General features: G+C 36.9%; 1 protein-coding gene across 1 annotated transcript in view; it reads right to left on the reverse strand.

The window, feature by feature from the left end:
* Positions 1-26,171, reverse strand: part of LOC124804947 (carboxypeptidase N subunit 2-like) — a 49,189-nt gene that overhangs the window by 10,784 nt on the left and 12,234 nt on the right. The window contains exons 2-7 of the mRNA XM_047265332.1: positions 18,873-19,015; positions 12,679-12,836; positions 4,995-5,141; positions 3,281-3,474; positions 1,271-1,277; positions 172-342 (exon numbers count right to left, since the gene is read on the reverse strand). Of these exons, the coding sequence (XP_047121288.1) occupies positions 172-342; positions 1,271-1,277; positions 3,281-3,474; positions 4,995-5,141; positions 12,679-12,836; positions 18,873-19,014 (819 nt within the window). The 5' untranslated portion in view covers position 19,015. The remainder of the gene's footprint in view (positions 1-171; positions 343-1,270; positions 1,278-3,280; positions 3,475-4,994; positions 5,142-12,678; positions 12,837-18,872; positions 19,016-26,171) is intronic.

The raw sequence follows: 26,171 nt of genomic DNA on the forward strand, positions 1-26,171 counted from the left end.
TATGAATGTGCCATTAGTGTATGCCACAATATAAATTCTTGTTTTGTTGTATAATGTCCCATATTTGCTTTCATGTATTAAGTTGTCATTTGATACAAGTTATAACATGAGTATACAATGGTCAGTTGTGCTCTTAGTAAAATCAATAAAGAAGTTAAAAAACAGGCTCACCTGTAGCAGGAGATCTTCAAGTTTAACAAGAGGATCTAGCAGATGTGGAGGCAAAGATTCTAGTTCATTTCCTGATATGTACAGGTCCTCCAGCTCAACCAGTCCATCAAACAATCTTTCAGGCAGAGATTTCAGCTTATTGTTGCTAATGTCAATTTTCTCCAGCTTGCGGAGGAGAAAAATGGTATTATTAGTAGAAGATTTATTTGTCATAGCCTCCATAATAAGCTGATGAGGAATTCTGCCTATCATGTGCTGAAATGAATTGAGAGTTTTGCTGTGTACCACAAAGACAGTAAAACAATGGACTAATTGTGCCCTAGGCAGAAAGAACAAGAATAAACAAGAGTTTAAGAATGAAAGTATGTTTAAATTATCCTAAAATTTGTTTTGATAAATATAGTGCCACAAAGAAGGTAAAAAATAAAAACATACTACCTGGGACAGCTTTAAGTAACTTCAGTCATCAAATCTTACAAAGGCATGAAGCAATAATACTAATATGAAAAAATAGATAAATCATTATTTAGAACCGGATGATTCCTCTCTATGGTGGAAAAACAAAAGAGAAAAAAATTTTTTAGCATGGATTGTCACTTCCATTTTTACCTATTTTACTTTTTTCTCTCTTCATGTTTTTCACATGGAATCTGTTGAATCAGTGGCTTGGAGATCATAGTGTCAAAGATTTGATGTCAGCCAAAAAAAGAACATTTAAATGATAGAATAGTTAGCTATTTTTGTGAACTATTGAGGTCAACAGTTTTATAAAACCAATATTTAAGGTCCTAATTTCATGGAAAGCAGATTTTTACATTTCCGTCACAAATAGAGATGTTTCATTATTCAGAAATGTATCCAGAAAATCTGCTACTCTACTCATTTTCTCTCTCAAGAGAGATCCTCGCTTCAGCACTTTTGTAGCATTAGTAACACAGATATCTTCTGTGGCTTCTTTCTTCTTTCTCCAATAATTTCTTTTTTCTTAATAATTCAGGTAAGAAGACCACAATTTCAAAGTTTAGAATTTAGTATCAATCTCTTCCACTGAAAAGTCTTAAGGAACATGAAGTCCAAAAAAATTCTTACCATATTCATCATTGTTGTTGTTGTTGTTGTTGTTGTTGTGGTCTTCAGTCCTGAGACTGGTTTGATGCAGCTCTCCATGCTACTCTATCCTGTGCAAGGTTCTTCATCTCCCAGTACCTACTGCAACCTACATCCTTCTGAATCTGCTTAGTGTACTCATCTCTTGGTCTCCCTCTACGATTTTTACCCTCCACGCTGCCCTCTAATACTAAATTGGTGATCCCTTGATGCCTCAGAACATGTCCTACCAACCGATCCCTTCTTCTGGTCAAGTTGTGCCACAAACTTCTCTTCTCCCCAATCCTATTCAATACTTCCTCATTAGTTATGTGATCTACCCATCTAATCTTCAGCATTCTTCTGTAGCACCACATTTCGAAAGCTTCTATTCTCTTCTTGTCCAAACTATTTATTGTCCATGTTTCACTTCCATACATGGCTACACTCCATACAAATACTTTCAGAAAAGAATTCCTGACACTTAAATCTATACTCGATGTTAACAAATTTCTCTTCTTCAGAAACCCTTTCCTTGCCATTGCCAGTCTACATTTTATATCCTCTCTACTTCGACCATCATCAGTTATTTTGCTCCCCAAATAGCAAAACTCCTTTACTACTTTAAGTGTCTCATTTCCTAATCTAATTCCCTCAGCATCACCCGACTTGATTCGACTACATTCCATTATCCTCGTTTTGCTTTTGTTGATGTTCATCTTATATACTCCTCTCAAGACACTGTCCATTCCGTACAACTGCTCTTCCAAGTCCTTTGCTGTCTCTGACAGAATTACAATGTCATCGGTGAACCTCAAAGTTTTTATTTCTTCTCCATGGATTTTAATACCTACTCCGAATTTTTCTTTCGTTTCCTTTACTGCTTGCTCAATATACAGATTGAATAACATCGGGGAGAGGCTACAACCCTGTCTTACTCCCTTCCCAACCACTGCTTCCCTTTCATCCCCCTCGACTCTTATAACTGCTATCTGGTTTCTGTACAAATTGTAAATAGCCTTTCACTCCCTGTATTTTACCCCTGCCACCTTTAGAATTTGAAAGAGAGTCAACACTGTCAAAAGCTTTCTCTAAGTCTACAAATGCTAGAAACGTAGGTTTGCCTTTCCTTAATCTTTCTTCTAAGATAAGTCGTAAGGTCAGTATTGCCTCACGTGTTCCAGTATTTCTACAAAATCCAAACTGATCTTCCCCAAGGTCGGCTTCTACTAGTTTTTCCATTCCTCTGTCATAAACACTTTGAAATTAAGTTCTAGTTGTTAAAAATGCTTTGAATGAAAAATATGCCCCAAACAAAACAATTTCATTGTGTTGTTCCCAAACATGTGTAGCATCAAGAATCATCTTCATCTTTTTAACTATTGCAATGTCCAATTTGGATCCCTGACTTAAGGGTTTACAGAGTGGCAACACATGGTTTAAATTTGAAATTTTGTCTTATTCCAAAGACAAATGTAAAAACCACACTGTCTTTATAAGAAAAATGAATTAAAATAATTTATGGAGTACACATTTTGAACATACATTGACTGTAAGTTAATTCCTTAAGTTAATATGAGCTGTCAGAAATACTAAACATGATTAAATGGGTGTATTGACTATCAATTAAAATTGTCAGTTGACGCTTCTTCCAAATTTTACTTCCACATTCAGACATCATGAATATGCCTTAAATGAGACAGCATCTATTAGAAGAAGTAGTACATCACCAAAGCCACAGGATATGAAAACTTTCTATTCACATTATTTATGTTCTTGCCATAGTAACACGTTCTTGCAAATGGGTGTGTGCACCACATGAATGTATGCCAAATAACATACTGAAATTTCACTTCAGAATATTTTAATTATAATTATAATGTAATTATGTTATTTATGAAAAGGCATTATTGGTGACCTGTGCTTGTTTTAAGGTGAATGCTTTTCTTCCGCAAAATCCCCAGTATAGGGTTTTCTTGTAAATTTTTAATGTTGTTTCACCTTAATATACTTATAGACTTACTTGAAAATGTCTGATGGCAATGAAGTGAGGCCATTATGGGTAAGTTCAAGTTCTTCCAGTTTGGGATTGTGAGAAAATAGACCAGATGGCAAGGTGGTAATCTTGTTGTATGATAAGTCCACTTCGTCTAGCTTGGGATTATTTGCAAATATTGTTTCTGGAACTTCTGAAATTTTATTGTCTGAAAGATTCACCTATAAAACATATATACACATATTTAAGTAAGAAATTTTTAACACATGCTTCTTTATGAATTGGTTATATAATTATTCAATCAAATAAAATCAAGGAAGTCTAATGGTATCAGACAGATCCTTGGGCAGGTAACAGTATCACCACTGCAAGCTGCTCATGAAGTTTACTCCTAGCAATTTAAACACTGTAATAAAGTGAAAGAAGAACAGCATGAAGGAAATGTGATGAATTAGGAGAAACTGGAAGATGTTCTGAAACCTAGGCATAAAAAGATTAAAAAATAAAAATTAATAATATTTTTGATTTTGTGCAACTTTTTGGTTTTGTGCTTCACATTGATTTTACACACTTCAGCTTTTCAACGGTACATATACGTTATAGGTCAACACTGTATTGTGTCCCTTGCAGTTCACTTTTTTATAATTATTTTCTTAAGAATATGAATAAAAAGCCAAAAACTGAAATAAAACAATATTTCACACCTTTTGAACTACTTGTGAGAATTCTTTGTTAACTTTCTCTTGCACATTCAGACTTATCTGGAGGTAATTTATTCAACATAAATTCAGTTTATACTATTTTTCTTTTGTAATCATTTTTCTACCAAATTAAAATAACAGCATGTCTTTACAGTTTATGCAAGTTTTGATTTGTTTTCCTTTTCAGTTTCTTTGTCTCTTACAAAGAAAATCCATATTTTTAACTTTTATTACACAGAATTTAATAAATTGTAAAGCAGCTACATTACATCTGTTGTCACTAATTCGCTACCGTTTTAGAAATTCTGCCATCAAGACCTTCCTTGAACATTTGGCATTTTATACACAAGTGAAAAACTTTGGACCATTAATCAAAGTAGTCATTTATTATGTGCTAGATGTTACTCACACCTTCTAGCAGTAGTTTTTAAGTGATAAGTTATGGTGAGTAAGTAAACAACAGTAAGTGCAATAACATCTGGTGCCCTCACATGCCCGCTGGCTTGGGTAAACACATCTCATGATGCACATCCTGCTCTACCCCCTCCAAAGCAGAGCAACACATGATGCATCAGCTTGCAAAGTGTTGTTATCAAGTGCATACAGAGGGGCACAGGCAAGAGTGCACATGGATGCATCGTAGTAGCTGTACATTATATAATGTGTACAACATTAAGCAACAAATAATGATGAAGTATGGATTGAGTACACTGATGATATATAAGCATTGTATTCACTACTTTTAATTGTATCAATTATGACAAATGGAATATCTCTGAATACACCTTCTACTTGTCAGTATCCATTACATGTTCTAGTTTTCTTCAAAGTAGTACTGAACCGATGTGCGTTTGCTGGAGAACATACATGAGACACTTATACTGCTCCCCAATTTTTCCTTCTCCTTTCATTCTTTCCTTGTTGATATTTTCGTTTCATAAATTTCTAGTTCACTGCTTCTGTTTTACATAACAGCTTTAAAAATAATGTATAATTAAATGTAAAGAAATGTGTGTAATGCTATAAACCAGAATATTCACCTCTTCAAGACTGGGGTTGGTGGCAAAGGCATCAGCTGGAATTTCACTGATTTCATTGTTACGGAGGACAACATCTTTCAGCTTTGCAAGGCCAGTCACTGATGGTAGCTGCTTAAGAGCGCATGATTTTACTATAACCTGCCTAATCTGGAAAGATATTTGTAGACACATTAGAACAGAAGTACACATGTGTAGTCTGTCGAATTTATTCACATAAAATGGGTGGATACTATAGTTACTTATACACATTAGTTTATGTTAATTAAGATAATATGTGGGTTTACTTAAAACAACTTTCTTTGAAAATAACATCTTTTACTGACAGCAGCATAAACAAAATGAAAACTTTACAGTAGCATAAACACAACAGAAACTGAGACACCAATCTAGCTGTAGGTGAAGCCCAAGAATTCAAATAGTGCTGCCTTCCTTGGTGGAAAGCTACTGATGAGAATTGGTAACAGGTTATGAGCTGCTCATCTCTCTGTTGTCTACATGCTGGTCAGAGCAAGCCAATGAAAGAACAGCTTCACCAGAGTTGCTATGTTGCACAGCATACTACTAATATAATTATCATATTATTCCTGCCATTTGAAAGATAAAAAGCTTTTAATAATACATTTTTGTTTGCAGACATATTACAGACTGCCAGCAAAACTAATTACCGAACACAATAGTGAATTAACTATGTCTGAGTAACATTAAGTTACCTGACATAGTAGGAATCTATGATAAGTTAGTAGGCCCCTAAATAATAGAAACCAGGAAAATCACAACAGTTTCAAAGGACATTATCTGATGAAACAAGAGAATATTGTTGATAAGAAATATTACTGGAAACACAGCATGAGCAACTTATGTATGAAATATCTATAAAAACTTTTTTGGGGTCAATTGGTAATGCAAGCTTGTGAATAACAGATCACAATCGGACAATAAAATACTGTACCAGATATGATTAAAATCATGTTCAATTAGTTTACCTAGTGTCACATATTTTATTTGTGATAATGAATGCAAAAATTAATGACTCTTTCACAGAGCGCATTTTGTCACTTATAAGTGATGGAGGACGGGTCTCCATTAGCAAATAACCAAATTTGCACCACATTCTCTGGTCTAAAGCTATCAACACATGTTTTCAGATGAATGCACCTGGAAAAAGCTAAATAGATGCTTTTGTAATTTTCAATGCGACAGGGTCCGCAGCTGCGATGAATTTTTTGGATGATTTCTTGAAGCCTTCAGCTGCCTTTTTTTATTTCCCGTTGTTTGTTGTTGTTGTGGTCTTCAGTCCTGAGACTGGTTTGATGCAGCTCTCCATGCTACTCTATCCCGTGCAAGCTTTTTCATCTCCCAGTACCTACTGCAACCTACATCCTTCTGAATCTGCTTAGTGTATTCATCTCTTGGTCTCCCTCTACGATTTTTACCCTCCACGCTGCCCTCCAATACTAAATTGGTGATCCCTTGATGCCTCAGAACATGTCCTACCAACCGATCCCTTCTTCTGGTCAAGTTGTGCCACAAACTTCTCTTCTCTCCAATCCTGTTCAATACTTCCTCATTAGTTATGTGATCTACCCATCTAATCTTCAGCATTCTTCTGTATGATTGTACAATTTCAGCCTTAGGCCATTTTCAAGTATATAAAACTGAAGTTTCATACAGTGGATACATTAGTGACACTTGTGTTTTTGATATAGGAACAAGTAATATCTGTACATATACTAGACGCATTATAACTTACTTTACGGATGATTTTTTGGTAACAGATCATGTCATATATGTTGTTGCTCCTATGACATATCATACTCATAAATTAGGTCAAGGAGTTCACACTATTTTAGGAGCACATTACTTACAAGCAGTTGTTGCAAAGCTCTTATATAACCTACTTAACACTAGGAAGATTATAATTATTTTACAGAATGTTGCTACTTAACCTGCATATGCCTTTGTTCTCAGTAATATTTAATTATCGTTCATCATTGGTATAAATATGATTGTATGGAATTTCTTTAAAATAACTTTTAAATATTTGTTCCATTATTGTAGGAGCACGTCATTTTTGAATAGACAAAATAACTAACTAGAGACAAAAACAAACCACAGAAAAAATAATGTCCTTGTACGCCCATGTCTAGGAATTATCTCTGACAAAATTACTCGATGATTCAAGGATACAAAACTATAGACCAGTTACTTTTCACAATCAGGAATCTACAAAATTAGCTGTGAAGAATGCCCAAAATTTTATATTGGACAAACAGGAAGAAAATTTGGTACACGATTCAAAGAACACATGACAATAACCCATCCACATTGGCGGCACACTTAAAAGACACCAACCATTCACTTCAGATATTACATAAGCTACAGGAAGGAAATGTCATGGACGTAAAGGAAGAAATTTAAATCTACATACATCTAAAAGATCAGTCAGACAAAGTTTTAAATGGGAAATTCCTAGACAATTTTCTACCAGTTCTAGGGCAAAGCATTACAGAAGCATAGAATGTACAATTGTTGCTACACTCATTAATAAATATGACTAATGCGAAACATCAAGCAACCATAAAGCAATTTTTACCAGACTCTCGTGGTTCTCAGTACTATCTCATTAGAGTACTGTGATAAATGTGATATATAAGATCTTTGTACCAACTATTCAAAAATGACGTGCTCCTACCATAACAGAACAAATATTTATACGTTGTTTTAAAGAAATTACATTCAGTCATATTTATACCAATGATGAACAATATTTAAATATAACTGAGAACAAAATCATATGCAGATTAAGTAGCAAAATTATAATCTTCCTAGTGTTAAGGACATTATATATAAGAGTTTTGCAACAACTGCTCGAAAGTAAAGTGCTCCTAAAATAGTGTGAACACTTTGAACTGATTTATAAGCATGATATGATGTCGTAGGAGCAACAACGTATACGACAATCTGTTACCAAAAAAATCATCCATAAAGTAAGTTATAATGCGCCTAGTATATGTACAGATATGACTTGTTTCTATATCAAAAACACAAGTGTCACTAATGTATCCACTGTATGAAACTTCCGTTTTAGATACTGAAAATGGCCGAAGGCTGAAATTGTACAATCGCACAGGAATAAAAATAAAAAAAATGGCAGCTGAAGACTTTTTAAAAAAAGGGATGCTTTTATCTCTGTCATCTTGGAAACGTTCATCTGTGTTAAAAATATTAAACAAAGCATGACAAACCTGAACACCTAATACATACACACAACCTTCCCTTGACATGGTACCAACAAAATACCATATAAGTATATCCAATATCATCACCCTGAGGTTGCCTACATCCCCAAGGAATTCTTTATTTAACAATAGGAAGTAATCTATCCAACTCTCATTGGATCACATCACATGTCATTGTGTAGTGTTGACTATGTCCCCCATTCTAATTCATTCTTCACTGGCCACAAAAACAGACGATTAATGTGGAAAATATGCTGACTGGGTCAGACAACATTGGCACTTCATTCGCTCAGGGACATATTCTGAGTATTTTGGTGTAAGGGACCCTTGGCCTTAAGTGATTCATCAATTCATCACGGAGGAATTGTTTTTTAGTTTGATTCCTCTCACTCCCCCCCCCCCCCCCCCCCTCTTATTTATCTTTGCATCCGTACTGCACTGAAAATATTTTTCCAATAAACTAATAGCATGCATTGTGTGGATAGGTTTAATGATTAAGAATTGGCCAGTATGCATCTCATGTGCATGTGCTCACTGGATGGAACTGAAGAGTAGCACAATAATGCTATGCTGAAATTTTCAGGAAGCAAAGCAACCATATACACATTACTTCTCTGTCTGTACAGGAAATCAGTGTTGTACATTCTGATAACTCAACAATATGAAGGTGTTTTCATAGGAACAAAGATAACTGGGGGAACAAACAAATAAGTCATAATTACATTATTACTCCATTACATATGTTGACTTAAAAAAAAGCATACGACTCCATAGTCCGACAGACGCTCTTTGACATACTGGAAGAATATGGCAGTGACAGAGAAACGGCAATTATACAACAGACACTCACAGACACCACCTTGAAGGTTAAGTTCCTGGGAGAAATTTTGGAACCCTTTCAGATACAAATAGGTGTCCGACAAGGAGAGGGGCTTTCACCAATCCTGTTTAACATAGTCTTAGACAAATTGTCAAACAATGGGAAGAACAAGTTAAAGGAATACAGCTAGGAAGAACATGTGAAATCACAACAATCATAAAATGTCTGGCATTTGTAGATGACATAGCCATACTTAGTAATAATACACAGGAGGCAAAGGAAGCACTGTAACATCATGAAATAGCTGCCAAAACAGATGTACAGATATCATATGAGAAGACTCAATACAGGGAACGACAAACCAACAATGTACACATCATGCAAACAATGTATGGATCCGTAAAAAGAGTCAAAAAATTTAAGTATTTAGGGGAATACATACAAATAGGAGGATAAAACAAGGCATCCAAAATAGAACAAACCAAAAGACTCCAGAAAGCATATAAACTCACATGGTCACATTATAATAAGAAAAGCATATCAAGAGAGGCCAAAATTAGACATTACAAAACAGTTGTATTACCGGAAGCACTATATGTGTCAGAAACGACCACAACTGGAGCATCAGGCATTATAGAGACAGAAAAAATAGAATGCAAAATTCTCAGGACAATATTTGGACCAATACACAAAGATGCATATGGACGAAAAGACCAACACACTGACAGACACACAGACATGATCAGAAAATGCAGAATAAATTTCTATTGATGCATACAGAGAATGGACAACACCAGACTTACAAAGAGAATCTTTGATGTAATAAAACATTCAAGCCTTAAGACAAATTGGTATCATGAAATAGAGGAAGACATAAGGCAGCTGGGGATCAATAAACAAATGATAAAAAGACAGAAAGGAATTCAGGAACAAAATTAGGAATGCAAAATTTATGGTAAATGAGAAGAGGAATACGGGAGCATTATGGACAGAACAAAGGCATATGCAAAGGATTAAGAGATTTTGGGACAAGAAAAGGAAGAAAGGAAAGAAGTGCAAATCGTGTCGTCATGAGATATTTGAGTTCAAACACTGTCCATAAGTGCAAAAACAATATGAATGAATGAAGTTACTCCATGATGAGATACTGGAGACCATGTGTCCCTTATACTAAAATGCCTAGAAAATATCACCAAACAACCTCTGAAATTTTATCAGCTTTCAGGTTTGTGCTGTATCGTACACCTAAGTAGGGAATACAGAAATGTTTGCCCCTCCATTTTACCATCTATATGATATAATGAGTTGTTTCCAGCAGCTCATAATATGATATTGCTTCTTAATTCATAATGGTATTCAACATTCTCTGTAAATCCCAGTAATAGGATTTTGTAGTATGAGAAAAATAATAGTTTTTTCACCTTTCTGCAATTACTACCAGACTTCCCCAAGTGAAGGTTCCTCTACAGCTGTTCTAGGTCTCAGGGGAATCCAGACAACTGATATCTACTAAGAAGCAGTCACTTTATTATTTATGTCTTTTATTAGAAGCTCTCGTTAACTAATCTACGTGTACACAGATACTCCACAAGCCACCATACGGTGCATGGTGGAGGGTACCTTTACCACTACTACTCATTCCCTTTCCTGCTCCACTCACAAATAGAGCAAGGGAAAAAAAACCAACTATCTATATGCCTCCATATGAGTCCTAATTTCTTTTATATCTTCGTGGTCCTTACTCACAATGTATGTTAAAGGCAGTAGAATTGTTCTGCAGTCAGCTTCAAATGCCAGTCCTCTAAATTTTCTCAACAGTGTCCCTCAAAAAGAATGTTGTCTTCTCTCCAGGGATTCCCATTTGAATTACCGAAGCATCTCCAGAACACTTACATGTTGTTCAAACATGATGGTAGCAAATCAAGCAGCCTGCCTACGAATTGCTCTGATGCCTTCTTTCAATATGACCTAGTATGGATCCCAAGCACTCTAGCAATACTCAAGAATAGGTCACACCAACGTCCTATGCAGTTTCTTTTACAGGTGTACCACTCTTTCCTAAATTTCTCCCAATAAACTGAACTTGACCATTCACCTTCCTTACCACAGTTCTCACATGCTTGTTGCATTTCTTTTCACTTTGCAACCTTATGCACACATATTTAAACCACTTGACTGTGTCAAGCAGGACATTAGTAATAATGTATCTGAACATTAGAGGTTTCTTCTTACTACTACTACTACTACTACTACTACTACTACTCTGCATTAACTTACATTTTTCCACATTTAAAGCTTGTTGCTTGTCATCACACCAACTAGAAATTTTGTCTAAGCCATTTTGTATCTTCCTACAGTCATCTGACTCCAACACCTTACCGTACACCACAGCACCATCAGGAAACAACTGCACATTGCTGCCCACCCTGTGTACAAAATCATGTATGCATATAGAAAACAAGAGTGGTCCTCTCATACTTCCCTGAGACACTCTTGCTGATACCCTTGTCTCTGAGGAACTCTCACTGTCGAGGACAACATACCAGGTACTTAAGAAGTCTCCAAGCCATTCACATATCTGTGTACTTATTCCTTATGATCATACCTTCTTTAACAGCATGCATTGGGACACCATGTCAAATGATTTTCAGAAATCTAGAAGTATGGAATCTGATGCCTTTCATCCACAGTTCGCAGTATATCATGTGAGAAAAGGGCAAATCTATTTCTCATGAGTGATGCTTTCTAAAACAATGCTGACTTGTGGCCATAAACTTTCTTTAGACTGAGAAACTTAATATATTCAAACTGAGAATATATTGTATTCAATGAATCTGCAACAAACTGAAGTTAGGTATATTGGTGTGTAATTTTGTGGGTCCGTTCTTTTACCTTGCTTATATACTAGTCACATGCACTTTTTTCCATGCACTTAGGACTCTATGCTACGCAAGACATTCATGATAAATGCAGACTAAGTATGAGGCCAGTGTCATAGAGCACTCTTTGTAAAACTGAATTGAGATTCCACCCAGACCTGGTGATTTATTTGCTTTCGAATCTTTCAGTTGTTTCTCTAGACCAAGGACACTTATTACTATGCCATCCATACAGGAGTCTGTCCAATGGTCAAATGATGGTATGTTTGTACAATTCTCCTGTGTGAACAATTTCTTGAGCATGAAATTTGAAACTATTTCTTTTGTTTTGTTATCTTCAACTGCCACACCAGACTGATCATCAAGGAGCTGGATGGAAGCCTTAGTGGCACTTAGTGATTTCACATAGGACCAGAGACAACTTATCCTTCTGTATTTCAATTTCACTATCTATTTTCTCACGTGATTGTAACAAGAAGTGACTTGAGGATGGTTGTTACTCTTATATCTTTTGATAATCAAACATATTCCTTCTTTACCCACAGTAAAACAGAACCTGGGGGTAACGAAAACCAAATTTCAATAATGCTGCACAAGAAAAACTAAAAGCAGCTATTCAAGTATATGGAACTTTCACAACTTTGTAAATGTATCATATATACAAGAAGAATATATAGTAATTTGTTTTATTGCTTTTTGTAAATAGCACACATAACAAGAAATGACAATAATATTTTGATTATTACCTGTGGGCAGTGTGACAGACCCTCCACCTCCCAGAGTTTGGCTACTTCTGTCACAATGATTTTTTCCAAACTGGCACAGTACTGTGATGATGGCAACTGCAGTGTCTTAAATCCACCTTCTTGTAGTCTTGAAATTACTAGCTGTTTTATTGATTTACCTGAAATAAGAGCAAACTCATCAGCTGTCTGGAAATCAGAATAGATGTCAGCAGGTGTGTGTCAAACATAGTGATGATTGGACCTACTGTGTAATAACTTCACTAGACTGAGATAATAAAAAACTTCCAATCACATATCAGAAAAGGATGTTCCAAACTGTCATTAATGAAAAATATACTGTGTATAATTGAGTGTATTGGATAGTACACTGTTGAGAGATAATACATACAGGTAGTATACATTACTAAAGAGTGTTGATGTTCTGACAACATTCATGGAAGGTTTATAACAGTAACATTGTGACACATCTAAGTCTTGGGTCCTGCAGTGTAATTCAACCATATTTTATTAAAATTAATTTATCTCATTTGGAAATTTAAATAGAGCCCTATTCCACAAATAAAATAATAATCTGTGAGGAAAATACAGTGAGAAATCTTACTATTTTTGTTTATTGTTAATCAATAGGCATTGATTAACCCATTTTGTGTCATCAAATCTTTAATTAGAACTTTTATATTATTGCACTGAAATTCAGATTGGTAAGTAAGCAATTACAGTTACAGGTATAGTCAAAATAAGGAAACAAGAAACAGTTATTATAAAATAATAAACAGAAAATTATTTTAAATGAGAAGTATGATTATATTCAAGGTATGTACATTGCAATAGTAAATGTAGTAATAAGTCATTTTTTGCATTTATTTTCTTTCTTTTGGTACCATTAGTGCAGAAGCACATGGCTGTGAAAATAATCTCTATGAGAGTTGGTAGTTCTAAGTGAGAGCTCATAGCAAGCAGTGCAAAGGTTGAGCTCATTGTCAAAATTTGTGTTTGGAGCCAGCGGGTAGATCATAATCGGAATTATTTGAACTGAAAATGTAAAATCTTTCAAATACAAGATGTTGTAATAATAGTAAGTAAATGACTGGAAGAAAATTTGTGCAAGTTACACATACATTCGCAGGACCTTGAAGAGATTTCTGTGTCAGCTACAAGAATGTATGTAGAATCTAATTATATACTTTTCAAGCAAGCTTACAGTATGCGGTGGATAGTACTTTGTGCGACACTGTCATTTTCCTCCTTTCTGTTCCAGTCATGAATGGCTCATAAGGAGGATTCTTGGTAAGCCTCTGTGAGAGTTCAAGTTTCTGATTTTACAGTCATAGTATTTTCTTGAGACATATGTAGGAGGAAGCAATATATTAGTTGACTCTTCTAGGAATGTATGCTCTGTGTTTTAAATGCACACCTCAGCATTATGCAGAATATTTCTGTTGAAGTGCCTGCTGCTGGAGTTGGCCGAGTGTCTCCATGATGCATTTGCACACTGCTCTTCTGCAGATCTTTTCTGTTCACCCCTCATCAATACTATCTGGCATGGATCTCAGACTGATCAACAATAATCAAACAATGGAAAATCCAGGAGTCGCAGATAGGCACAACAAAAAACACCCCCCCCCCCTTCTCTCTCTCTCTCTCTCTCTCTCTCTCTCTCTCTCTCTCTCTCTCTCTCTCTCTCTCTCTCTCTCTCTCTCTCTCTCTCTCTCTCACTACAAGTCTGATATTCCATCCTTCTTACCTATGGTACACTTCTCCTAAAATAGGAACAAGTTCTTTCACATACTCTACTCAGAACTATAATGGTGTCCCATCAGGTCCAGTGGCTTTCACCCTGTTGAGTGGTTTTAGGTGCTTTTCTATCCCATGATTACTTGTTTTGCTACCTGTCATTTTGACATTTGTATGATGATTTAAAGAAAGAATTGCAGTATGATCTCCCTGAGTGAAACAAACTCAGAGAAAGGCATTTACTATTTTGGCCTTATCTTTTCTCTGTAAGTCTCCATTTTGACCATTATGGTCAGACAGTCTGCCTAAAATAAGCTGCATACCGTATTTACTCGAATCTAAGCCGCACTTTTTTTCCGGTTTTTGTGATCCAAAAAACTGCCTGCGGCTTAGAATCGAGTGCAAAGCAAGCGGAAGTTCTGAAAAATGTTGGTAGATGCCGCCACAAGTAACTTCTGCCGTCGAATATATGTACCGCTACACAGGCATGCTTTGCAAAGATAAATACTGGCGCCAAAACCTCTGTGTCAGTAAATAAATTTTAAAAAAAAGGTGGAAGACGAGCTTTTTTTTCTCCGCCCTGTGTTTCGACCACTGCATTTTCATACATTATCCAATGAAGTAAATACAAATTCCGTATTGTTCATCTTGGAATGTAGCAGAATTTCTATGTACTACGAAAATCCGACTGGCAAGACTGTTGGGGATGTTTGTCAATATGGCCAACTCTACGTTCTGAATTTTTTTCTACCTGTGAGAAGAGATGGTTGCTAATAGGAACCTGATGAAATGTGAATCGCATGCAGTATTCTCTTCACCATAAGAATAATATGAATATAAACATTTTGCCATGTATTCTTTCCTGTTTGCTGCTATCCCATTTAAACCCTGTCTGTCTAATAAGCTACGAAACTAGAGTGAGACAACAGCAAACGCGGAAGAATATACGTATCGTATCATGTTTATATTCGTATTATTCTTATGCCTAATAGTGATACAGTCAGAAATGAAGCACGGCAACTGACTAGATTTTTAAATCTAAGATGACTAATTTCTGTGCAGAATTTGATGTACTAAAGAAGCGGCCGCAAAGATTTTCAAACGGAGAAAAATTTTCACCTAACTCTCATTCAGAACATGTTCTATCATACACAGTCTATTATTTGGTTCTTGTTGATCATTATCAAAGAAAGCAGCAGTGTAAGTAACAACAAATAGCAGTCTCTTGCCATTGTTTTGCCGAGACGGTCCTCTCCTCTTTTTTTCTTTTTTTAATTGTAAGCGGCGGTAGCGCGCACAAAAGCAAGCCATGCCGCGAGCGGCGACAGGCCGTAAACACGCTCTATCAGAATGTGACAAACAAGGCATGACACAGTACAGTAATGCATTTTAGCGTAGAGTGACGTAAACACCTATAACAAAGAAAACGGCAGTTATCAGATCAAATAAAAATAAGCAATCGATTCAAACCAGACGAAACACGTGAAAAAGGAAGGGTACCCGTATAAATACGAACGGAGCGCCTGATGCATAGCAATGGCTACCTGGTAAAGCGTAACTGCTAAGCTTAAGACTCGAACCAAACTACTGTAGCTGTATCGTCTTTCATTCGACCTAAATTGTGTCTCATATTACAATGGACCAACTTTGCTTCGATTTGGAGGTGCGGCCTAAAACTTTTCTCTCCCCTTGAATTTCGAATCTCAAATTTCAGGTGCGGCTTATATTCGGAAATTTTTTTTTCCGTTTACTTCGAGTCCCATTTTTCAGGTGCGGCTTAGATTCGAGTGCGGCTTAGATTTGCGCAAATACGGTAAATATTCACCCAAATCTTGACAAGATTTCAAAGCAGTGCACAGACTGGAAACTTGCTTTAAACATTTAGAAAATGCATTTCACAAACAGAAAACAGTTTCCTACAAATGTAATATTAGTGACTCATGAAGGGAGTTGGTCAATTCTTACAAATAGCTGGATCTAATAGTTTCTAGGGATATCAAATGAAATGATCATGTAGGTTCAGTCATGGGCAAAGCTGGTGGCAGACTGATTTATTACTAGAATACTGGGGAAATACAATCAGTCTATAGACAGCTTTACAAACCACTTATGAGACCCATCCTAGAATATTACTTAAGCTTTAGAGACTTTTGCCAAAATAGGAGTAACAGGGGATACGGAATGTATACAGAGGAGAACATCACAAACTGCTACAAGTTTGTTTTACCTGTGGGAAAATGTCATGGGGATGCTGAAGAAACTGAACTGGCAGGCACTTTAAAAATAGACAAACTACCCCAAGAAAGCCTACTTACAAAGTTTTAAGAACTGGCTTTAAATTATATATTATAATCCCTTATATATTTCTCCCATAGGGATCAGGACAACAATAAGAGATTAATCACAGCTCATGTGGAGGCATTTAAACAATCATTCATTCCATAATCTATATGTAAATGGAATGGAAAAAAACCCTAATAACTGGTACAATGGGACATACCCCTCTGCCATGCACTTCACAGTGGTTTGCGGAGTATATGTAGATGTAGAGTGTCTGGATTGATGGCTTCTGATTTAACAGAAGACCAAACTTCTTAGGGCTATCTGCAAAGGCAGTAGACAGAATTTTACTTTTGAATTCACTGAACACTTCACATATGGCTCTCCTTATGCTAATTTTGATTTTGTTCAGTTTTTTGTCTGTGAACTTTTGGATACATTTAAATTTCCAGCTTTCTTTGCTTTTGTGGCAGCTTTCTAATGTGGCTGCTGAACCACTGCAGGTCTCTCTCATCCACCACAACTTTTTCACCAGTTGCGACATAGTCGCATATACGAACAGCAATCCAATACTACGATAGGTTTTTTATTCCAGTCTTTGATCACAATATCAATTTATATTGTGATCAAAAACATTTCACCACAATTTTTCTTCTCACATATCTGAGCAATAATGTAGAATACTCAATTTTTTTTTCTATTCATGCTCAGAATTTTGGTCCAAGAGATTAATTTTGAAGTGATCTAAAATCTGTGTTTTGTTGCTCTTGCAAGGCAGAAATATCTTCCTTTCTTTTCTTTACATTCCTACCTACAGCCCTATTCAGTTACTGCTGTAATGGCTTTAATGTTGTCTTAATCAGACAGTTCTCTGATTAGCTATTCAAGATAATTCTCAAATACATCATTTATAGAAACTTAATATGATTCCCTGTCTTTGCAACCCCCCCCCCCCCCCCCCCCCGCCCCTTATAGTTGGTTAAGTTGAAATCTCCACCTACAACTAATACTGATCAGAGAACTTATACAAAATCTTCAAGTTTCCTTTCAAATGTTCCACCACTACTGCTCCTTAACATTTAGCTTCACCCAAATTATTTCACATTCAAAATCTTACTAACCTTACCAGATGATATCATATTTTTATAGCTATAAAAACACCTCTACCATCAACATTCAACATATCTTTGTGACGTGTATCACTGCTATTAACATCTAGCTTCTGACAATAATCTGATAACCACTTGTCAATTATCGTGGCAAAATGCTTCAACATAAAGAAGTTAAGTTTTGTGTACATGTGTTTAATATAGAGGTGATTTTAGATTGGAAGTAGTGGCTATTTGCTTCCCTCAGAATTATGAATATATCAATTTATAATAGTGTATGGAGAGATCAAGATGAATTTAAAATTCTTGGAATGTAATTTGATCTTACTGACAATATAATTATTAAGCAATATTTTATATACATATATAGATCATCCACAGTGTGCAATTTATGTTTGTAAAGAAGTTATGGCAATACAGCATATTAATGGCACAAGCTTTATGGCTGGCAGTTTTCAGTCCCTAACATCACACAAATTCATAAGATGATCTACTGCAGTTGGAAACTTTCACAATTCTTTTTAAAGGTCTCCACACAACTGCACAAGTAAGGACATTATTTAGCTGTCTTCCTTTATAATGGAAATGCAAGTATAATGAATACAATATTTCAGTTCCAGTACACACTAAGTATGCTGCGACTCTGAAAATCTTTGCTGTTACAAATGCTTGATGGCATTATTGTGCATTCTTCCTAAAAGGATGTATGTACTGGTCTGTATTTTATTCCTATTCTGCTCTCAACATGTTCCATTGAATTTCATAGTACTGTAAAAAGAATTTACAACCCAAGTGAAAGAAGCCTACAATGTGATGCCTGTCACCTTCTAACAATATTGCACAGACTTTTAAACAATACATTAAAATTTTAACAAATAAATTGTAAAAATTACTTGTAAAATGTATACTTGACTTGTCCAATACCATATGTACAAATTGTACAACAGTGTGATTTGTTGAATCCATAAAATACAATGTCACATGAATAGTATTCCAGGTGCCATTGAACTTGCACCTTAGCATTTCCTACAGTTGCAGAAGATGAAAATTTTAATTATATCAGTACTGTACCTGCAAAGCAAGACTCTGGCGGTGAAGCATCAAGTTTGATACCAGTACAGATGAGCTTGTTCCCACTGATGTTGCAGGGGCACTCCTCACCCAGAACAATGCAGCAGGCTGCTGCTAGAGCCAAAGCCACCAGCTTCCACATTCTGTAACATTGTAATGCTGATAAGTTTAAGAATGCTTGTTATTTAAGGCTACCTTACTTATGCACAATGCATTGACAACTTAAAAAAAAATTGTTGCCACCACCTAACAGTGTTGTTACACAAAACTCCTGCAATTCATGATATGAAGTCTACAACTCTTTCGTACATCCAACTACAAATGGTTATGTGTTCACTAAAAACCACAATGAGAAGCTTTAAATACTTCTAGCTTGTGCTCTGCATCATGTGTGTTTCAGAGGTTTGATATTTCGACATTTGTAAGCTGGTACATTGACAGGAATTTAGCCACAAGCTACTCTAATAACTGTTGTGTTCCGTTCTTGTGTCATACTGAAAGATTCCACGTCTGGTATGGACGACATCAGCTGCAAAGGATTTGTGGCTAACAAGAATACAACTGCCATCATGCCTTTGGTAACAACTGAGTGAATACATTTGTTTCAGAGCAAATCTGCAACAATGCGTTATGAGCAGTGTGATCCAAACAATGTTTGTCTTCCCAGGAATAGTACTCGGCTTCCACTCGCTTTGCACATTGCAGTCTACCCTGTTCACTGACTGAGCAAACAAGTAAAGTCCAAGTTGTCAGAAGAAACCTAGATGTCCAACGGCAGTTTCACTGCTATTCATCCACTTTTACTACTGAAAGTAGAATATCAATATACAGAATACTGTTGCCATTTCCATGACACTGCTCCCCATTTAGTGAGTCATCACAAACTATCTTTCAGTAAAGTTGTTTGCAGATGTAGCTTCCCTTTTCTCTTCACATTTAGCTAATTGAAACTGCTGAGGTGTCGATGCAGAGAATAGAAGCGCTCGCCACAAGAAAACGTATGTAAAAACAAATACAAGCGCGTAAACAAAACTAAATTACATTCTAGAAGATAGGTTAACTCCCAGCAAGAAACTTTCTCATCAACATCGTTTGGTTGCAGATGACAAGCTACCTGTAGTAATTAACACGCAAGTGATCCAGAAAATTCATGCACACCAAATATAAAGGTATTTACAAAAAGAAACAGTCTGTCGTTTGAACTAAATATGCACATAATTCTATAATCATTTAACAAAAATGTTCACATTGCAGAATAAATAAAAACGAAAAGCCACTGATGATGGCACAGTGGTGCCGAAACATGTCTGGGTACTGAGAAAAACGGTGTTCTGCATGACTGGCGGACCTCACATCCAAACAATTTTAACTGCAAACAGAGCCAATACAAGAAGCTGCAAATCAAAATGATGGATACAGTGTCATTTCTGTTTGTCTCTCTACGCATTTCTTTTAGTTACCTTCTTGCTATACTGAAGCAGTTCAGTCACTGTACAGTCCCAGGTTTCATCAAGCTATGTTACTTGGCAGTGACATATGAAAGTTACTTTCATTCAAAAGTTTTGCACACCAGAGTACAATGATACATTTAATTGGTTGTACACAGTACGGTTCCATTAAGTACCATAATTTCGTTTCCAGTAATGCTTCTTTTTATTAAATTTACTTACAAAATGGAGGGGGGTTCAGCTTTTGTAGTTCTGCAAAGAACACGAGATGACCTCGGTACAGCTCTGCATAGCATGTGCCACTCTGAATGGGAAACCATTAAACATATGCTCTGTGCTTAACAGGTCTGCAAAATGCAGCGTCGTGTCACTATCTGCACCATGTTGGTCACTTGTAAGTTACGTTATTGGCACAACTATGTATATGGGAGAATTTGCTTGTTCACTTTCAAATGTTGTTCTTCACAAATTATTTGAGTTTTGTATATGCACCCTGACAAGTTTTGGCAACATCCGCTTTAAAATGCAGTGAAGATAGCAGTGCCTATTTTAGCTATAATCGATTACAGAATTAGACAAGTATCCTTGAACCAGGGCTTAATTTTGGCCGGAACGGCGCACCGGCATCTCCCAGAGACTTCCTTCTTTTAGCTTGACTGAAAAAAGTCGGCAAGTAGTACACGTGATGTCGAATCGGAAAGTACCGCTAATTGTAGACTGCCGCTGCGCCGGCTGCAATGAACTTGTAAATGCTCCGAGGACAGACAGTTAACACCTGTTTATATTAAATCTTGTGGCGTTATTGTTTTAGTCGTAAGAAATTTTACTATAAAGCCCTGGATTTCAGAACAGTATCTTGTAAAAAGTGATTTCTCATTGTAAGTTTGGGGGAGGTTGTACAGTTGAAGAGGAGAGTTCCGGCACCTAAAATTTTAGAAATTAAACACTACCTTTCAACACTCCTACTCCTTATTGTTTCAAACAACAGTATTTCGGAATCCGGTAACAGGGCACGTGTTTTATTATGATATTTTTCCTCCAGACCTCCAGAGGGGCCCATATTATTGTCTCTAAATGTTTGTCCACATCTTCCAGAATGCCCTGCCGTAAGACCTTCTCGCTGTTCTGGTCCCCCCCTCTCTCTTCAATAACACTTGCTTGTGCGAACAATACCGGTACTGTACACAAATGCGCACAAGAAACTGAGTGCTGACAATGGCAATGAATCAAGAACTAACCATAGCCTGGCGGGATGTTTTGCCAGTTGCCAGTACAGAAGTGGTTAACTGTGACTCACCGATTTGGCACAGCTGTCGAGACCAACTTCCTGCTTTATGGCGCAATTTTCTCGCAGTTAGGTCCGCTCCTGCATCTGTAATGCGCGACATTGGGCGAGTGGCCAGAATTTGTCTCGCCTGCATGGGATTTCAAGTCAGCCCCGCGACTATGGAGTTCCTTACTTCGTGCCTCATAAGCTTCACTCGTCTAGCAACGCACGACAACTCATTTGCTCAAAATAATTACAAGAGTCACACAGATGCCCACACGCTGCGTTTTTTAGTTACCAACTTATGTCAATCTCATATTAATGTGAAATCTGTGTTCTTTCTTTCATTTGTTACACAAAACGAGCAAATACGAAAACTCGCGGCAACTAATGGTGATAAAACTTGGACTTAGCCATTTTGGAAGCCAAGCGCAACACTAAAGACGTCCTGATATCGGATCTCTTGTCGGCTAATACCGTACCACATCCGTTCACAATTGTGTATTTCACGTCACGATCGAATCCGTCGAAAGAGAAAAAAGATGTTGCCAATTAGAGCACACAGACATCTGAGCATGTTTCTTCATGAACCAGGAATGACGCAAAACAAACATCTACGCCGGCCGGAGAGGTCGAGCGGTTCTAGGCGCTACAGTCTGGAGCCGCGCGGCCGCTACGGTCGCAGGTTCGAATCCTGCCTCGGGCATGGATGTGTGTGATGTCCTTAGGTTAGTTAGGTTAAAGTAGCTCTAAGTTCTAGGGGACTAATGACCTTCGAAGTTAAGACCCATAGAGCCAAACACTACTGGTAGTAAATTCTAACTGCGACTAGTTAACAAGCGGCATGAATTATTTGATGTGGCAGTGGTCTTGACTTCACTGTAATGCAAAACGAATACACTTACGTAAGAGAAGAGTACTGAAACTGTTGGAAGACCTGAAGACACTAACTTTGTTGAGTGTGTACTTTTCCTATAATCGCAGTATTCAGAGAAACATGAGGAACCCGATCTAGGGATTATCACTGTCTGCCAGGTAACCAGAATGATGGTTGTCAGGTACAGTATGGCGGCCGCTGCTCATTTAATCGCTTCTCTAAGGAACTGGGCCATTTTATTTCTTAATAAATTTTTGTTTAACTATGTGTGCTTCGTCTCATTATCGTACGGAATATTTATTTACAGCCTTTTCTCCGAAGTTCACTTCTTAGCAAGTATTTTGCTGATGAACTGTACGGGTTACTCTTAAATGGCAGTCAGTACATTCAGGTACGTCCTGGTACAAGTGGTAATGTTGCACATCGCAGATCGTATGTTGGTTAATTACTTTATTTTTTGCTTTACGGATCTAAATGTGGCGCATGTGGAACCGAAACCGACCACAGTTTTTAAAAAATGTGATCTAAACGGACAATAAAATGTTTTTTACAACAACCGATTGCGGATTTTATCTGAAAAAGACAATTCGTCAATTTTTGCGACGCTAACTGGTTTCTCCAACGTATTTGTTCGATCTGTGTTCATTGCGCAACACTTTACCACTTATCACGTACCAGCCTCGCTTTTCAGTGTCAGTAATCGGTATAGAAAGGAAAACAAATGAAAACAAGCGACATGTTTTATCGGAGGAAACTTAGCGCTCGTAGGTCATCTCAGTGGCGGCTGTAGAGTTCGCGATAGCCCCTAACCTGTGCAGATAGGAGAGGGTAGAGGTGACAATCAGGCTTGGGATCACACTCATTTCTGCCTCTTTGTCAACAAACACATGATCTTTTACACCTCTCACCCTACTGTCCTCAATCTGAGTGATGTAATACCAAGGTCTTAGTCTAACCAAATCCACGCTGACATAACAGGCAATGTGGACTGAAGCAACAGAGTCAAGTTAGTCAGCTGCATCTGCTTGCATTAAATAAAAGATCATCATCTGACCGTGGAAATGTCTCTACTGTTATAAGACAGGAGCTGATTCTGCATCCACCCGTAATTACAATGACGTGTCACGAATTTACGAACGTCCTTCGTATTTCAAAACGGGTTGAGACACTGAAACAATGTTGTCTGTAAGAAAGGTGACTACTTCACGGTACGACTAATACCTGAACGTATAACAACATTGGTAGTGAAACTATCTCGAAAAGTCAGGATCAGAAAATGTGAAAACAGTGACTGCAGACTCACTGCAGGACTACCCTATTAACCTGGATTTACGGATAAATCAGATCAAACTGCGCAGTTCTTTGCTTCCGTATTTTTAATTATATATGAGATATCACGGAAATTCCTCTTACGACTGACACCTTGTTTATAAATGACATTCCCAACTTAACTTGATATGAAGCAGAAATAGTTCTCCGTGTTGATAAGAAATTTAATAAAGCTTAGCGTGGAAGCGTCGACAGACGAAATAGTAAACGAAACTTTCACTTTCCTGATTTGCTTTTCTATGGTTCTTGTAAATCACATAAGACAAATGCCGGACTTGTTCCTTTGAAAAGGAACTTTGGCTTGCACGGCCAATGCTTTGTAGCCAGGTTCCTACATACAAGGCTGGGCCGATGCGTTGGGCAGCCATCGCGCGCTTCCTCGTGACGTCACCGTCGAGAACCTTCAGCAGCACGAGACGTATTCTCACGTTCGCGTATGGCGCTATTCCTCTCATACTAACATTTATTTACGAAAACTGAAGGGCCGCGCTTCCTCGTGAGTCACCGTCGAGAACCTTCAGCAGCACAAGACGTATTCTCACGTTCGCGTATGGTGCTATTCCTCTCATACGAACATTTATTTACGAAAACTGAAGGGCCGTGTAATCAGTCATGAGTTCGATAGACGTTTACCTATACAGGTACTGAATGTTACTACCTACTGCGTCTATGAAACTCTTACACTGTCTTTCTAGGAATGGCAAAACTATTGATTGTGGCCTCCTTAACATGTATGTTCCGTTATTCGATATTTTTCATTATATAAGTCATAATTTAGCATACTTCAGTCAGTTTTCAAATATTATACAATTTTCAATTTTACGTAAACGCAACAATGACAAGAGCTTCCAGTTTAGAAAACATTTTTTGCGTCACAATCGGAAATAGTGTATAACACTTTTGTCATGCAGATATTAAATAGTAAGGAAACGCTGTAAGTCCAGTTACTTGACACATTACTACGCATGATGATACAGAAGTTACACGATTAATCGCCTCATTTTCAAAAATGTGAAGAATAATTTAAATGTCTTAATCCGTTCTGGAGTGAACCGCAGATGCTGTCCACCAGCGTGTTGTTCTCTGCTGCTACTGGTTGGCCGTCTGTGCCTTTGCTGATGTGTTGAGGTGTCTTGCCCGGATAATGGCCTTAGCATATACTGTGATGACCTCTTGACAAAAAGCTGGAAGCTTCCCAATCGGATGTCTCGTTAGGTTTGGCGTCTTTACACAGACTGCTGCCATGAAAATTTAAAAATAAGTGAAAAGCCGGCGGCTCACGGCTTTCTATTATTTTAGTTTTAAGAATCGTTAGCTCTGTATAAGAATGGAAAATCTTTATAGTGCGTATGGCTTAAGCATACGACCTTTTTTTCTATCTCAGGGCTTCAAACTCGTGGTCCAATATTCAAACAAAATTCCAGATATGACTATTGTAAAAATTGTTTTATATCAAATTGTTTTACTTTTGTGAAAATACAAGGCTAAGTTGACTCTTGCAATTTCGTTAAACGAGGATTGAAAAAATTTACTGAACTCAATTTACTCAAATATGATTCAATATTGAAAATATTTATTACTTTTATTGTTGCAAAGGAAGAACCGCTAATCAAGAGAAATCTCCTGCATTTACATTTATTTTTAGTTGTCAAAATTAGAGAATGTTAAGATATTTATTACGACCCTGGGCCATTATCGTTTAGAATAATGGCGCTGACCTCTGCACCAATGTACCAAATAAAATTTGCACAAAAAATTAATTTTACCACTTCATGAAATTTAGAAGCTGGTGCATATAAAAATTGACAATACTTTTAAGTAATATTTGATTATATTTAGGCTAAATATTACACGAAATTTACAAGTTTTCGTGCCTCTTCTTACACTACGGCTTCTTACACTACGAAAAAAAGGGAAGAGAAGGTATCTTTTTGCAAAAAACAGACTGCAGTTACATTTGCAGATCATATTAGAGACTTTGTTATTTTCCTTAGAAGAGATAATATTTATGTCCTTGACAGTTCACACAGTAACGTATTTCTTTACATCAGTTTTGGTATATTTGTGAAGTTTATTTAATGTTTTTATCACGTTATGAGGCGTACCGCCACAACAACCGATATGTCAACCCCTGCCTGGTGACTCAGAGACAGACACCACATACGGGTCACATCGTCAGATACAGTTTGTTATGGCACATGGTTTACGTGGGACCTGGAAGCAATCTGTGTATTATAATTTTGGTATTACAATGAATCGTGTTTTTCTGGTCAGTATCATCAAAGAGACGCAGAAAGTGGGATGTATTGTAGATGGTATTGTGTCTGATTTGGGAGGTAAAAATGGAAAAGTGTGGAAGAAATTCCATATAGACTACG

This window comes from Schistocerca piceifrons, chromosome 7 (assembly GCF_021461385.2).
Source record: "Schistocerca piceifrons isolate TAMUIC-IGC-003096 chromosome 7, iqSchPice1.1, whole genome shotgun sequence".
In the NCBI taxonomy this organism is placed as follows: domain Eukaryota; kingdom Metazoa; phylum Arthropoda; class Insecta; order Orthoptera; family Acrididae; genus Schistocerca; species Schistocerca piceifrons.